The sequence below is a fragment of the Mercenaria mercenaria genome, chromosome 14, assembly GCF_021730395.1.
Source record: "Mercenaria mercenaria strain notata chromosome 14, MADL_Memer_1, whole genome shotgun sequence".
Lineage (NCBI taxonomy): Eukaryota > Metazoa > Mollusca > Bivalvia > Venerida > Veneridae > Mercenaria > Mercenaria mercenaria.
The window spans coordinates 29387329-29399401 of record NC_069374.1 but is presented as its reverse complement, the minus strand read 5'-3'; the positions used below and the strand labels follow the sequence as shown (position 1 = coordinate 29399401).

At 35.6% G+C, this 12073-nt stretch overlaps 1 protein-coding gene across 7 annotated transcripts in view; it reads left to right on the top strand.

Moving 5' to 3' along the window:
* LOC123526728 (calmodulin-binding transcription activator 1-like) overlaps positions 1 to 12073 on the top strand; it is an 80896-nt gene that overhangs the window by 52697 nt on the left and 16126 nt on the right. For all 7 annotated transcript variants that reach the window (XM_053523142.1, XM_053523141.1, XM_053523140.1 and 4 more), the window contains exons 10-21: positions 109 to 252; positions 958 to 1046; positions 2113 to 2300; positions 2992 to 3067; positions 3887 to 4703; positions 4900 to 5001; positions 6424 to 6516; positions 7042 to 7312; positions 9187 to 9380; positions 9835 to 9977; positions 10966 to 11153; positions 11711 to 11785. In XM_053523142.1, the coding sequence (XP_053379117.1) occupies positions 109 to 252; positions 958 to 1046; positions 2113 to 2300; positions 2992 to 3067; positions 3887 to 4703; positions 4900 to 5001; positions 6424 to 6516; positions 7042 to 7312; positions 9187 to 9380; positions 9835 to 9977; positions 10966 to 11153; positions 11711 to 11785 (2380 nt within the window). The remainder of the gene's footprint in view (positions 1 to 108; positions 253 to 957; positions 1047 to 2112; positions 2301 to 2991; positions 3068 to 3886; positions 4704 to 4899; positions 5002 to 6423; positions 6517 to 7041; positions 7313 to 9186; positions 9381 to 9834; positions 9978 to 10965; positions 11154 to 11710; positions 11786 to 12073) is intronic.

Sequence of the window (12073 nt, the reverse complement as noted above, 5' to 3'; positions counted from 1 at the left end):
TGAATCCTGACTAGACTGCGCGGATGCGCAGGCTGGTCTTGATCCATGCTGGGCGCAAATGCACTACGCTGGTTTTCTCATGGCGCAGCTCAAATGATTATTTTGCAGGTCATCAGTTTGGTCGAGTCACTTTACAAGTTTCGTGTGATGGGACTGTCATCTCTAACAATGTCACATTTGAGTACAAAGAAAGGCCAAAAGATTTACTCAGCGATACATGCTCCGCTGTCCTAGACTGGTTCTCTGTTGATGGTACAACAACTTACATTTATCTCTTCAGGCTATATACACGTAATGTAGTTCATAATTGGCTTGATTCACCAGCCACAGATGAATATTATATGTACCAAATTTTGACAAAGTATGTTATTTTATGATTAAATGTGTTAAATGACCAATATTACAAAAGTCAGAATGAACCATATGGTTCTTGAAAAAATATTCCAAAACTGAACCATGGCAAAATGTCTCAGTCTATGGTATAGTAAGTGTATAATTTGAGGTAAGGAAGATTTTTTTCCATATTTTAACAAATGTGGGTTATTTTACTCATGAATCTCAGCCAAGTATGAGATATTGACATGAAGATAATGTTTCAACTGAAGTTCTGACAGTTTGTAAACCTGCTGATCAGATTGAATTCAGATTGTGGCGGAAATACAGTTGAAACTCAGCTTTACTTTAGCCTGCTGGTGGCAAGTGATTCTGCCTTTGCGACCAGTGCAAACCAAGATCAGCCTGCACATCCGTGCAGGCTGATCATGGTCTGCACTGGTCTCTATTCAGTCAGAAAATTTTCATTGAACACCCCTGCAAATAATAAATGGTGCTGCCCAAATTGAATGATGGACCATTCCATTTTAGAAATTTAGCAGGGTAAATCTGATCTGATGAAAAAATGTTACATAGAAATTGTTCTTGTAAAATGTTATACATATTTTATTATTTTTGTCTTAGATTGTAAGCTGGTTGAACAGTTGCTAGGGAAGATTGAGAGAATTGAAACTGCTCTCAGTAAAGTCCCAGACTCACCAAACATAAAACAGGTAAATCCTCAAGAATTGTGGAAAAGTAAGCATGTGTCAAATACAGAGAAGTTACAATGTGATTAAAACTCACCTGTTGTTGGACACTGTAAAATTGTTTTATTTTGTTTGTGTACAGTTTTGTTTTTGTATAATTCTACATAGTTATGGTTTAAACAGCTATTGCAACAAGACATTAGTTTTGTGGATTTCAAATGTTGAAGATAAAAGGGAAAAATACACATGCAATAGTGAACCATGGCTTGTAGTGACTTTACAGTAGAAGTAAAAGGGAATAATGAGTTTCAAATATTGCAACCATTTATAAGGTGTTTTTAAGAAGTAAGTACCTGAACAGTGTATAAGAAGTAAGTACCTGAACAATGTATTAGAATAGCTGCCATGAAATATTGTGTAATAATTTATAATTATGAGGGGCTTATTTATATGGTTGAGTCAGTACGCAAAATATAATCCAAACAAACAAAATTTTATGTTCAAAATTCCATGAATTGTTATCCCCATAAAATAGCTGTGTTGGTTCAGGCCTTGAAATTTCATATCTACAACAGTAAATATAATCAATTTTAGAAATTTGTTATCATTACAGTCTGTAGCTTTACCACATATTTGAATTTCCTGAATTGTCATCTGCTATCCAGCTGACTTGCAAAAAGAGGATGGTTCCACCCAGATACACCTCCTCGCCACCTTCCTGTACCTGAAAATAATGCCAGGGTGTTCTACAGCAGTCTTTCTTTCCCCTTATAATTAGAAAGTTGCTTTATTACCTGAATTGTGTTTGAGTTACAAAACAAAAAAAAAGCATGAAATATTGAATTTCTAAGCCTTATCATGCTGGACACTATTGATTCTGCCTTTGCAACCAGCGCAGATCATGATCAGCCTGCACTTCCATGCAGTCTGATCATGACCTGCACTGTCTACCATTCAGTTTATATCTTTTTGGTATGTACCCCTTTTAACATCGATGATACTGTTCAAATATGAAAGATGGACAAGTTCATTATAGAAATTTAGCAGGGTAAGGGTTAACATATATAAAGAGAATGATGTGGTATTTCAGATAACGAGCAATGTCAGTCATCCGTCAGATATGGACGTTGGTCTTGCACATCATCTAGAATCTCTGTCATCACGTTTGTGGACGTGTAATGATCTCGCTATAGAGAACGGCTCTATGGGACTCAGTCTGCTCCATCTAGCGGCGGGGCTCGGTTACAGTAGATTTATAACCTTTCTTATAAAATGGAGGTAAGTAATTTCTCACTGGTAATAGGATTAATAAACTTGATGTTTTTATTTTTGCTACAGTTGGCGAACAGAGGGGTTTTTGAATTCTAAACAGTAATAGATATAGTAAGACTTCATTCATGCAAACTCAGATATTTGGGATGCCACCCTTTGCTGGAACTCATCTCCAGGTCCGGGAAAAATCCCTATTAAATGTATAATTTTCAATGGCTCGAACTACTGATAGTTGGAACAAACTTTGCGGCTCCCGTCAAGTTAGACCAAACCAAGTTCAACTGTAAAATTATCATATTTATGTAAGCACATTTTTTTTGGCAAACCAGACTCGCATTTCCAGTATTTTACCCATGTCAGAAGAATCTGTTTGCAGCTCCATGCCAGATAACTCTAGTGCTGTTGAAGACAACTAAGATTTGTCCATTGATTATATATATTTTTTGTAAAAGTTGATGAAAATCGAATGCCTTGGCAAATGCCGTTTGTTTCTTAGAATTTGATTCTCTTTTCAAAAAAAGCTATTTTATACGATAAAAATCATAATGATATACACTACAAATGATGAAATTAAACAAGACCTTTGCTCATGCATCTTTACAACATAAACTTTTTAACATCTTGCATATGATAAAATATTTAGTTTTTATGCCATTTCCAGAACTGTTACACTCGTCTACAATGTTTGTGTTTTCAGGAATGAGAATCCTAGCTGGTTGTTGGAGTATGAAGTGGATGCTCACAGTACTGATCTTAACTCCTGTACCCCACTTGTAAGTTACTGTCATTTCTCTTCATTCTTTAAAAGCATTTCAGACAGCTGTTTACCATAGCTTATTTGGACTCTTGCCCAGTGCTGGGAGATATAATGATTTATAGCTAGCAGTCCATCTGTTTGTATGTCATAACGTTTGTTCATGCAACTCCACTGACACCACAAGGTGTATTTACACCAAACTTCACAAAAGTGATCAATGCTAAACCTAGTTTTGCATATGGTCTGCATGTCCCAGTTCATCGATTTTCAGTGGAGTTATGGTACTTGATTCATGGAATTTATTTGACATTTTTCTCTTATATTTTGGCGGAGTTCCACCAAACCTTACAGGAGTGATTAGTACCAAACCTAATTGTGCATATTGTCAGCATGTTCTGTTTAGTGATTTAGTTGTTCCATATCACCACCTACATGAAATGAACACATTAAACATTCCATTGAAAGTTCCAGTTTCCTCAGGTATACCCAATTTAACAATCCAGAAGGGAAATAGTTGAGCGTGCTGTCTCCCCTGACACCGCTTTCTTCAAACAAATAAAAAACTCAGAAGTTGGCGACACAAGTAACCACTCCTAAGCAAAATGAGTAGATGTAAATTTCAATTAATATCACTGAAAAGTCACAAAGATTTTATTCTGTTTTACATGAAATAATATCTAAGGTCAGGCAATGATTCAGTAGTGAACAACCAAATTCTTTTACATTTTCCAAGTAAGGTATTGTTCAGTATCCACTCAGAGAAAGCAGTTTTGATCTGGCACTGAGGTATGATCAATATACATTGTATAATAATTTATGTATTATGTGTTTATAGATGTGGGCTTGTGCTAGAGGACACACCAAGACTGCTGTTACACTTTACAACTGGAACAAAGGCCCACTACACTCATTCAACAGAGAGGGTAACCTCCCCTTGCTGGTTGCTAGGCAACATGGACATCACAAACTGGCTGACCAATTAGAACAAATTGATTCATCACATGACATGTCACATGATCTGAATTCATCTAGGTCACAAGAATGCACTTCAACGACAAGCATTTATCAAACCCAGACTTTTGAAAATTCTCAAAGCATGGGTAAAATGTGTTCAAATCTGGATTCTGTCTCAACTGTTCGCTCAACCCCAGAAAAGACTTATTTTTCTACTGACTTCCCTGCGGCAACTTCAACATCAGTCACAAAAGATTTATCTGAGTCCACTGAATCTGTTTCTAGAGATCCAGAAAATTTAGGCTCTGACAATGTTCTGAATGCATTACACATCGATATACCATCTAGCAATCATCAGGATGTTGAAAATGCTCATAAACGATGGAAACTAGAAAATCCTTCTCATAACATTAAACCAATGCTGAAAACATTACCATCATCAGCATCAAAAACTATAACATCGACAGTAGTCTCGTCATCGGCATCATCGCTGTCGACAGCTGAAAAAAGACAAAAATTGCAAAAACGTTTTTCAGTTGATGTTATATCAAATCAGACATTGGAACCAGTACATTTTTCAACTACTGCAGCATTCCAGCGGCCGGTTCGGGAGGCGAATTCGGAGCCTCATTTAGCAGCTAACATGGAGCATCTGCTGTACCAGACTAACCCAATGTTGTCAGATGGAAGGGAAACAGGTAAAACATTTTTTTGTGTGGTTAAAAGGGAGGAAAATTATAAATATATACCGTACCCGTACTTATATGAAGGAGAAAACATTGGGAACACATTTTATTTTACAAAATGGTTATCCAAGAACATTTGAAATAGACAGTTACTTTAAGTTGAACTTACTTTAAGTTGACCATATAACATCTTTTAATTGTTTTCCAGGTTCACCAGAAATGTTGGTACAGTTGGAGCATTGTGAACGCCATGGTAGTCAGTGTAAGCATGACGATGCAGCAGGATCACAACTAGATAACATGGACACAGGTTTGTCTCAAGTTTTGGTATTTGTGTGTCTATATTGCATGTCTTAAAGACCTACCACAGAATAACTGGGACTTCTTATATAATGATGTGATCTTCATCAGCAAAATGAGAAATACATATCTACCTAGATTTTACTCTGACAAATTCAAAGTTACATTTCGTAGGTCATTAACTTGTGTTTATACTGCCTTAATTTTGTATTGAATTAATTTAACAGTATGTTCAGTACTTAGTTAAGTTCAGACCACACTTTTTCTCAATATTTAAAGATATGCATTAAGTTGTGTTAAAACTTTTAAATATAATTTTAAAAAACCTACATAATAAAAAACAGCAAAAAAAAAACAGTTTGCAGATAAATGTATGAAAAAACAGTAACTCAGGAAGGGCCTTAAATTCTCCACCTGTCATACTGAAGTATGGCTCTAATATAACTGTATTATCAGAATGAGTTTCATGAAGTTTACCTGTCACTAGGTTGTGGTGGGTCTTTAATGTCCAGTCCTGAATGCTGAATTATTATTAAAACATTCTTAGTGATGATTTGAGAGGAGACAACTAGTCTGAAGGCATTGTTTTACACCTCTTATTCATGTGGGAAAGTTTTCAGTTGCTTGTGTAAACAAGCTGGTACTACCGTTGAATTCAAGGTACAGTCAACATTGTATTAAGAGACCACACAAGGGACTACTAAGAAGTGGTCTCTTAATGGAATGGTCTCTTAATGAAGTTCAGTCAGATGAAAAAAAAAGTTATTTTTAACTGTTAATGTAACTGTATTTATTTTGAACATATATGTATGGTTTAAAATCTGTTTTAACATCGCGAACACTTTTCCAAGTCCACAAACCATGAAATTTATGGCTAGATTGTTTGTCAGTTCGACTGATACAAAGGTTAATTGCATTCAGTCACGTGCAAAACGTACTCGCTAATTACACAGATGAAGAAATGCCCGGTAGAATTTTGGTACCCGGTCGCTTAATAGATACTTTTGTCGAATAATTTACCTGTCGGGACTACGTTAATGTGGTCGCTAGTTGTTTAATAGAATGGTTGTTTAATGGAATGAATTTATGTACTGAAAACATTCGGGATTTTGACTGGTCGTTTAATACAAAAATCGCTTATTAAGGTGGTCGCAAGTACAATGTCGACTGTACCTAGTCCATCAGGTGAATATAAATACTGTTGAAAAATTGTCTTTTGTTGGAAATTCCAGTGATCTGACCTTTCCAAGCAAGTTCACTTCTGTACAGGCAATGGTACCGACAACATCTAATACAGGTTTCAGTATAGCTAGTAAATTGCACTATTACCTAGAATTCATTAACACTCAACTAGGACAAACAAAGCAATATCTAAAAAGCAGTAAATTGAACGTATTGAAATTTGATATTGCTGTATTTACTGCTATTGCAGACAACCTTTCTGATGGCAGCAATAATTCATTTGTGGATGTGGAGAGAATTTCCTCTGATGATGAAGATATGAGAAGGAAAATGCTGACTCAGGGTGAGTCAAACACGGACACAGCTGTAGTCCCTTGTAATAAGCTATTATGTTTAAGAAAGGTACATCTGAATAATTTGCTATGCAGAGATGACAAACAGTTTTGAAATACAGTCAAACTTCGTTCACTCGATGACTGACAATTTGTGTATCCACCCTTCGCTCAAACTCGTCGTCAAGTCCAGGCAAAATATCTATACAATGTATATTTTTTGATGGCTCAGTCTCAAGATAACTCAACAAATTTTGCTTCTCCTGCCAAGTTTGAGCGGGCAAAGTTCAACTGTACTGTTGTGTTCATTGATGGAACTGAATATTTGAACACTTGAATATTCATATTTGATGAGTATTTGAGTTCAATTTGAGGATTTGAATATTCATAAAATATTAATTGATTTATGTTTCTTCTCATTGTTCTTTGGCATTTTTAGTTTTTATTAAATGTTCATAAAAACTTTGAAGACTGGTATTAAATCACAATAAAGACAAATTAAAGTGTATTAAATGACAATTGTCTCCATGTTACAGGTGTTGAAAATGAAAACCCTCAGCCACAAATGGTTCACCTAGCTAAACAAATAATTGCTGCAATGCCAGAACGGATCAAATCCTCACCGAGCCGAGGAGATGATATACAACCAGATGAATTTCAACGAGAACGGAGTAGTTCATATAGCTCCTTACAGTCGTCAGCCTCCCCACACGCCCCATCATCATACGGGGAGGCATTGTCGTCATACGGAGAAGATTCTGGAATCTCTACACCAATGCATGATAGCCTTGCTTTTGATGAATATAGGTATACATTTTGGATAGCTATATATTTTACCTGAAGTTAAAGCTACTTGCCCACAAGTTTGGGTGAAAATTGTTCAACATGTTCATTTACACCAAGTTTGGCTAGGAGTACATATGACACTGAAAAATGATAAAGTAGGTGAAAATAAAAGTCAGATATTGGTAAAAATGCTAGAAGAATGTAAATTTTCCGCATTATTTCAAAAACGTTGCAACGGTTTACTACCTTTGGCACAATATTTTTGGTTATTTTTAAGAATATCTTGCAAAAAATGGTATACACTCGAAACCCATTATAACGCTTCTCGATATACCGCGGTATTCGTTATAACGCTGTATCGTCTTGGCTCCCAAATTTTAGAGGGTAAAAAAAAATCAAAAATAAAAAAAAAATAAAAAAAATCGCGGATGTAATTTAATTTGATCATAACCAGCGTTAAAACTACATCAAGTACGTGTACATTAACACCTTTCCATGACAACTGTGACAAAAATCAATTATCGTCTGCTAGCTTACTTGTTTGCGTATCGCCTTTGTTAAAGTTTCAATACATGTAGACCTGTGACAATTAGGCAATCAGTACCGTGTCAAAATTAAACTGTTTGCATTAACAAGCGTGGAAGATCGGTCAGTCAACTATCAAACCGTTTAAGTTTGCATCAATTAAGTGGATGACATTAACACTCGAGTGAATAAAAATCGAACAACAGGCCCAGTTTTGTAATAAAATGCAGCCGTTTTTCATAATCATCATTCTCGGTTCGTCGGAATTTGCGAAGATTCGACGCACTGAAAGCCATATTGAGAATGTTTTCCCTTTTTAATATCGTATATTAACGACGGCGATTTAACAATTTTCTATCTTATTTATCGATTTTTTTCATGCATTCAAAATTATTTTTTAAGACTGTCCGCGTTTTTTCTCTTTTAGTTACATAAACCCCCAGTGCAATTGCATTGCGTATGTAATTCTCATGACATCGCACTCCTCACACAGCGTTATACATGTTTACTTCCGGGATAAACAATTTCAACTTTCTTTTAGAATCACGACAAAATGAGAAGATGACACAGCGTTATAATTCTTTTAATGTATTTTTCCGTAGCATTTAAGGTAAATAAATGTCCTGTTTATTCGATTCTTATTTCTTATTAACATAAAACAGCGTCCAAAATACGTCTAATACATTACCGATGGGTGGGGTATTGCATTTACCGCTGATACGATCAACCCGCGTTATAAATTTAACCCCGCTAGATCCGCAGGTCTCGAACCTTGGACCCCGATGACAGCGTTATAACGGGGTCCTAGTGTATCAGTAAGTTTGTCATTTTGGTCATTTTATGAGTACTCACATTTTATTGATTGTTGAGAGAAATTATTTTTCTCCTAAAATGTGGGTTAGTCCTTTTAACATCAAAATAGTCTCTTTTTATTTAGCATTAATTACAAATTTCATTTCTTGAATATATTTTATGAGTATTGTCTACATGTAGAGTTCATATCTAATGAGAAAATATTATAGTACAATATGAGCATTATATATCTTTAATTTTTTTGTGGTGATTAGGTGCTTTGGTGTTATTCTTACTCCTTTTATTTAAATTGATATATGTTGTAAAATCTTGATTGCTCAAAGCTGTAAGGGAATTAACAAATGCTGAGTTGCTCAGAGTTTCAGGAGAAACAGGCGTATGAAATATAAGTAAAATAGCTGGGTACTACATGAATTGCTTGGATCAGCTCTGTTACTGCAAACTGTCAGTACTCGATTGAGCAATATTTCTCTGTATCATGCATTTAAAAATGTTTGAAATTTTTGCAAGTACATATATACAGTTATGAGACTTTACCTGTATTATTCCTTTATCAGATATCCAGATGTATACTCGGACCTGGGTACCCCGGCCTCATCTCTGAGCCCAGACTCTACGTGTCTTCACAGCCCCTACAGCCCCTATACATTCCACATGGACTCCCCACCTCCTACGGCTGCCGAGTTTATCGAATACTTCAATGCACCAGCTACTTTCATGGAGAAAGACTTTTCGCAGCTAACACTCTCAGGTAAGACTGATGTGGAACATTTACTGTAGCTTCTTTAGAAATTCAAGTTCCATTGTTATAAATTATAAATTCTTAAAACCCATTCATTGATTGCTTCTATTAATTCATACATCTTTATTTGTTTTTTTTTATTTTCCCCTACCTTGTCTTTGGAAGAAAACAAATGGGAACATACATATGGGCTCTACCCATTTGTCTGTCCAGCCATTAATTTTTGGTTTCACATCACATTTACTTCTAAATAAAAATATGAGATTTAGAATCAAAACTTTTATACCTGCTAGAATCACAGAGATACAGCAAAACCAAGTGTTCAGACCCCTTTTTTTAGTGGCCTTTTATGTTTATGCATGGGTGAGATAGTGGTTCCAATTCCTTTCATACATAAGTTTTTCAAACACCACACTGGACAAACAAATAAAGAAATAATCAATGCATGCCATGTATGTTATAGATCGAGAACAGAGAAAGTTATATGAGGCAGCTAAGGTGATACAGAGTGCGTACAGACAGTACAAGGATAAACAATGTAAACAACAAGCCAAGGAGAGGGAGGCGGCTGTCCTTATACAGAGTTACTATAGGAGATACAAACAGGTTCGTGTAATGCTGCAAAATTTTCCCTGTTGTCATTAACTCTTAGTATGAGACTACATCATGCATTATTTTGGGTCTTATTAAAGATTTTATTACTTTGAGAAACAAAAAATGTAAAGAGCATTATTAAATACAGTTAAAACCCCCAATGAGAAATGGCAGATATTTTCTTGCCCATCAGATAAAATCTTTGTGAAATACTTTGAATTCTAATATAAAAAATCAATTCAGATTTCTGTTAAAACACATGAATATGACCACCTCATGTCAGCATACCATTTGGCACCATACAGGCACCAGGAAAGAGTGCTACTTCATTTGATCAACCTTTTTATATAAAAGATGTTTCAGAATTAACATGGTGTAACATAATGGTGTTACACTTAATTCACACACACTGTATAGATTATTAGGCGCAAAAAAGAACTCATTTATTTAGACGACTACTCACTCCTAAGTTATTTTGTGGGACATGTTACTTCCTATATTTTAACACTTGTTAAAACACAGTTGTACGATAATGTCATGCCAAACTGATGTATTTTGTACCATACATGTGCCATGGAATAGTACTTCCTTATTTCATCTATTTGTTAACATAAACAACATATGAGCCGTGCCATGAGAAAACCAACATAGTGGGTTTGCGACCAGCATGGAGCCAGACCAGCCTGCGCATCCGCCCAGTCTGGTCAGGCTCCATGCTGTCCGCTTTTAAAGCCTATTGGAATTGAAGAAACTGTTAGCGAATAGCATGGAGCCTGACCAGATTGCGCGGATGCGCAGGCTGGTCTGGATCCATGCTGGTCGCAAACCCACTATGTTGGTTATCCCGTGGCACGGCTCATATTAGAATCAAAATAATATACAGCAGAACCTGTTTATATTTACTTGTGAAACACAAGCAATATTTTTGCCCGAAGCTATATAGGTATACCAGTATAATAAAAATAAGTATATTTCAAGGTTTTATTGAATTTTATTCCAGTATGCCTATTATAAAAAGATGACACAGGCGGCCGTGTTGATCCAGAGTCAGTTCAGAAGTTACTACGCGCAGAAGCGGTTCAAGAAGAGTCGCGATGCTGCAGTTGTTATACAGAATCAGTACAGAAGCTACAAGGAACATGAACGACTGAAAAAAGGAGGAAATAAGTCTGTCACCCAGAGATTCAGGTAACCAAAGTGAATTTTCTTACAGTTCAGATTTTATGATTTACAAATTATAAAATGTGTAATGTACAACTTTGCTGATTTTGCTGAGTAGAGGCGGAGAAGGTCTTCACACATTCACTGTACACCTGTGGTCATTGTGCCTCCCTCCCCCGTGCTCTTTGTTTCCTTGCATTCATTGTGCTTGTTGTTTTAATAACCCACCAGTTATTTATGTAAGTAAGTCAATATTACATACATCAGCTGTATTGAATGATGATTGTAGGGGATTATGGTTGTAGGCACTGAGAAAAGGCATTAAATGACTTGTTGCAGTGGTAGATGCCATATTTGTTGAAGTTGAATTTATAGTTCTGGATCAAATTCTCTCAGTATATTATTTCCTTAGCAAAATAACAGAATAAATTATGCTGGTTTCGTAATGCAGAATTTGAGTATGTTATTAAAAATCTTGGAGACAAAAACAGAATACTAAAGCATCATTAAGTTAATTGGGACAGCTCTTAGAGTTAGTGAAAGAAAAGTGATTTAATATAATTTGCTATTAATTACTTTTCCAGGAGTCATTATCAACGAAAACCTATAGGGCCTGGAAAAGGGTCTCGAGTTGTGCAAATTATCCCAGACACTGAGGGGTGAGTATATATATGTTCTGCTGTTCTTCTGTTCCATATTTAATTGACAACTTTTAGTCATTCACATTTCTGTGAGAATTGGCTGCCTTTGTAATTTCTGATTTTCTGAAGTTCTGATTTAGAAAAAAAACATTGAAAAAGTATGATGCTTTTGAACCATTTTCTTCCCATTTATAAAAAATGAATTGAAAAAAACAACATATGAAATAAACTTGATTTAGGATTGAGGGATCTATAAGTATGACACAAAATATTGCAAGATAATTCCAGTTGGCCTGGACAAAGTTG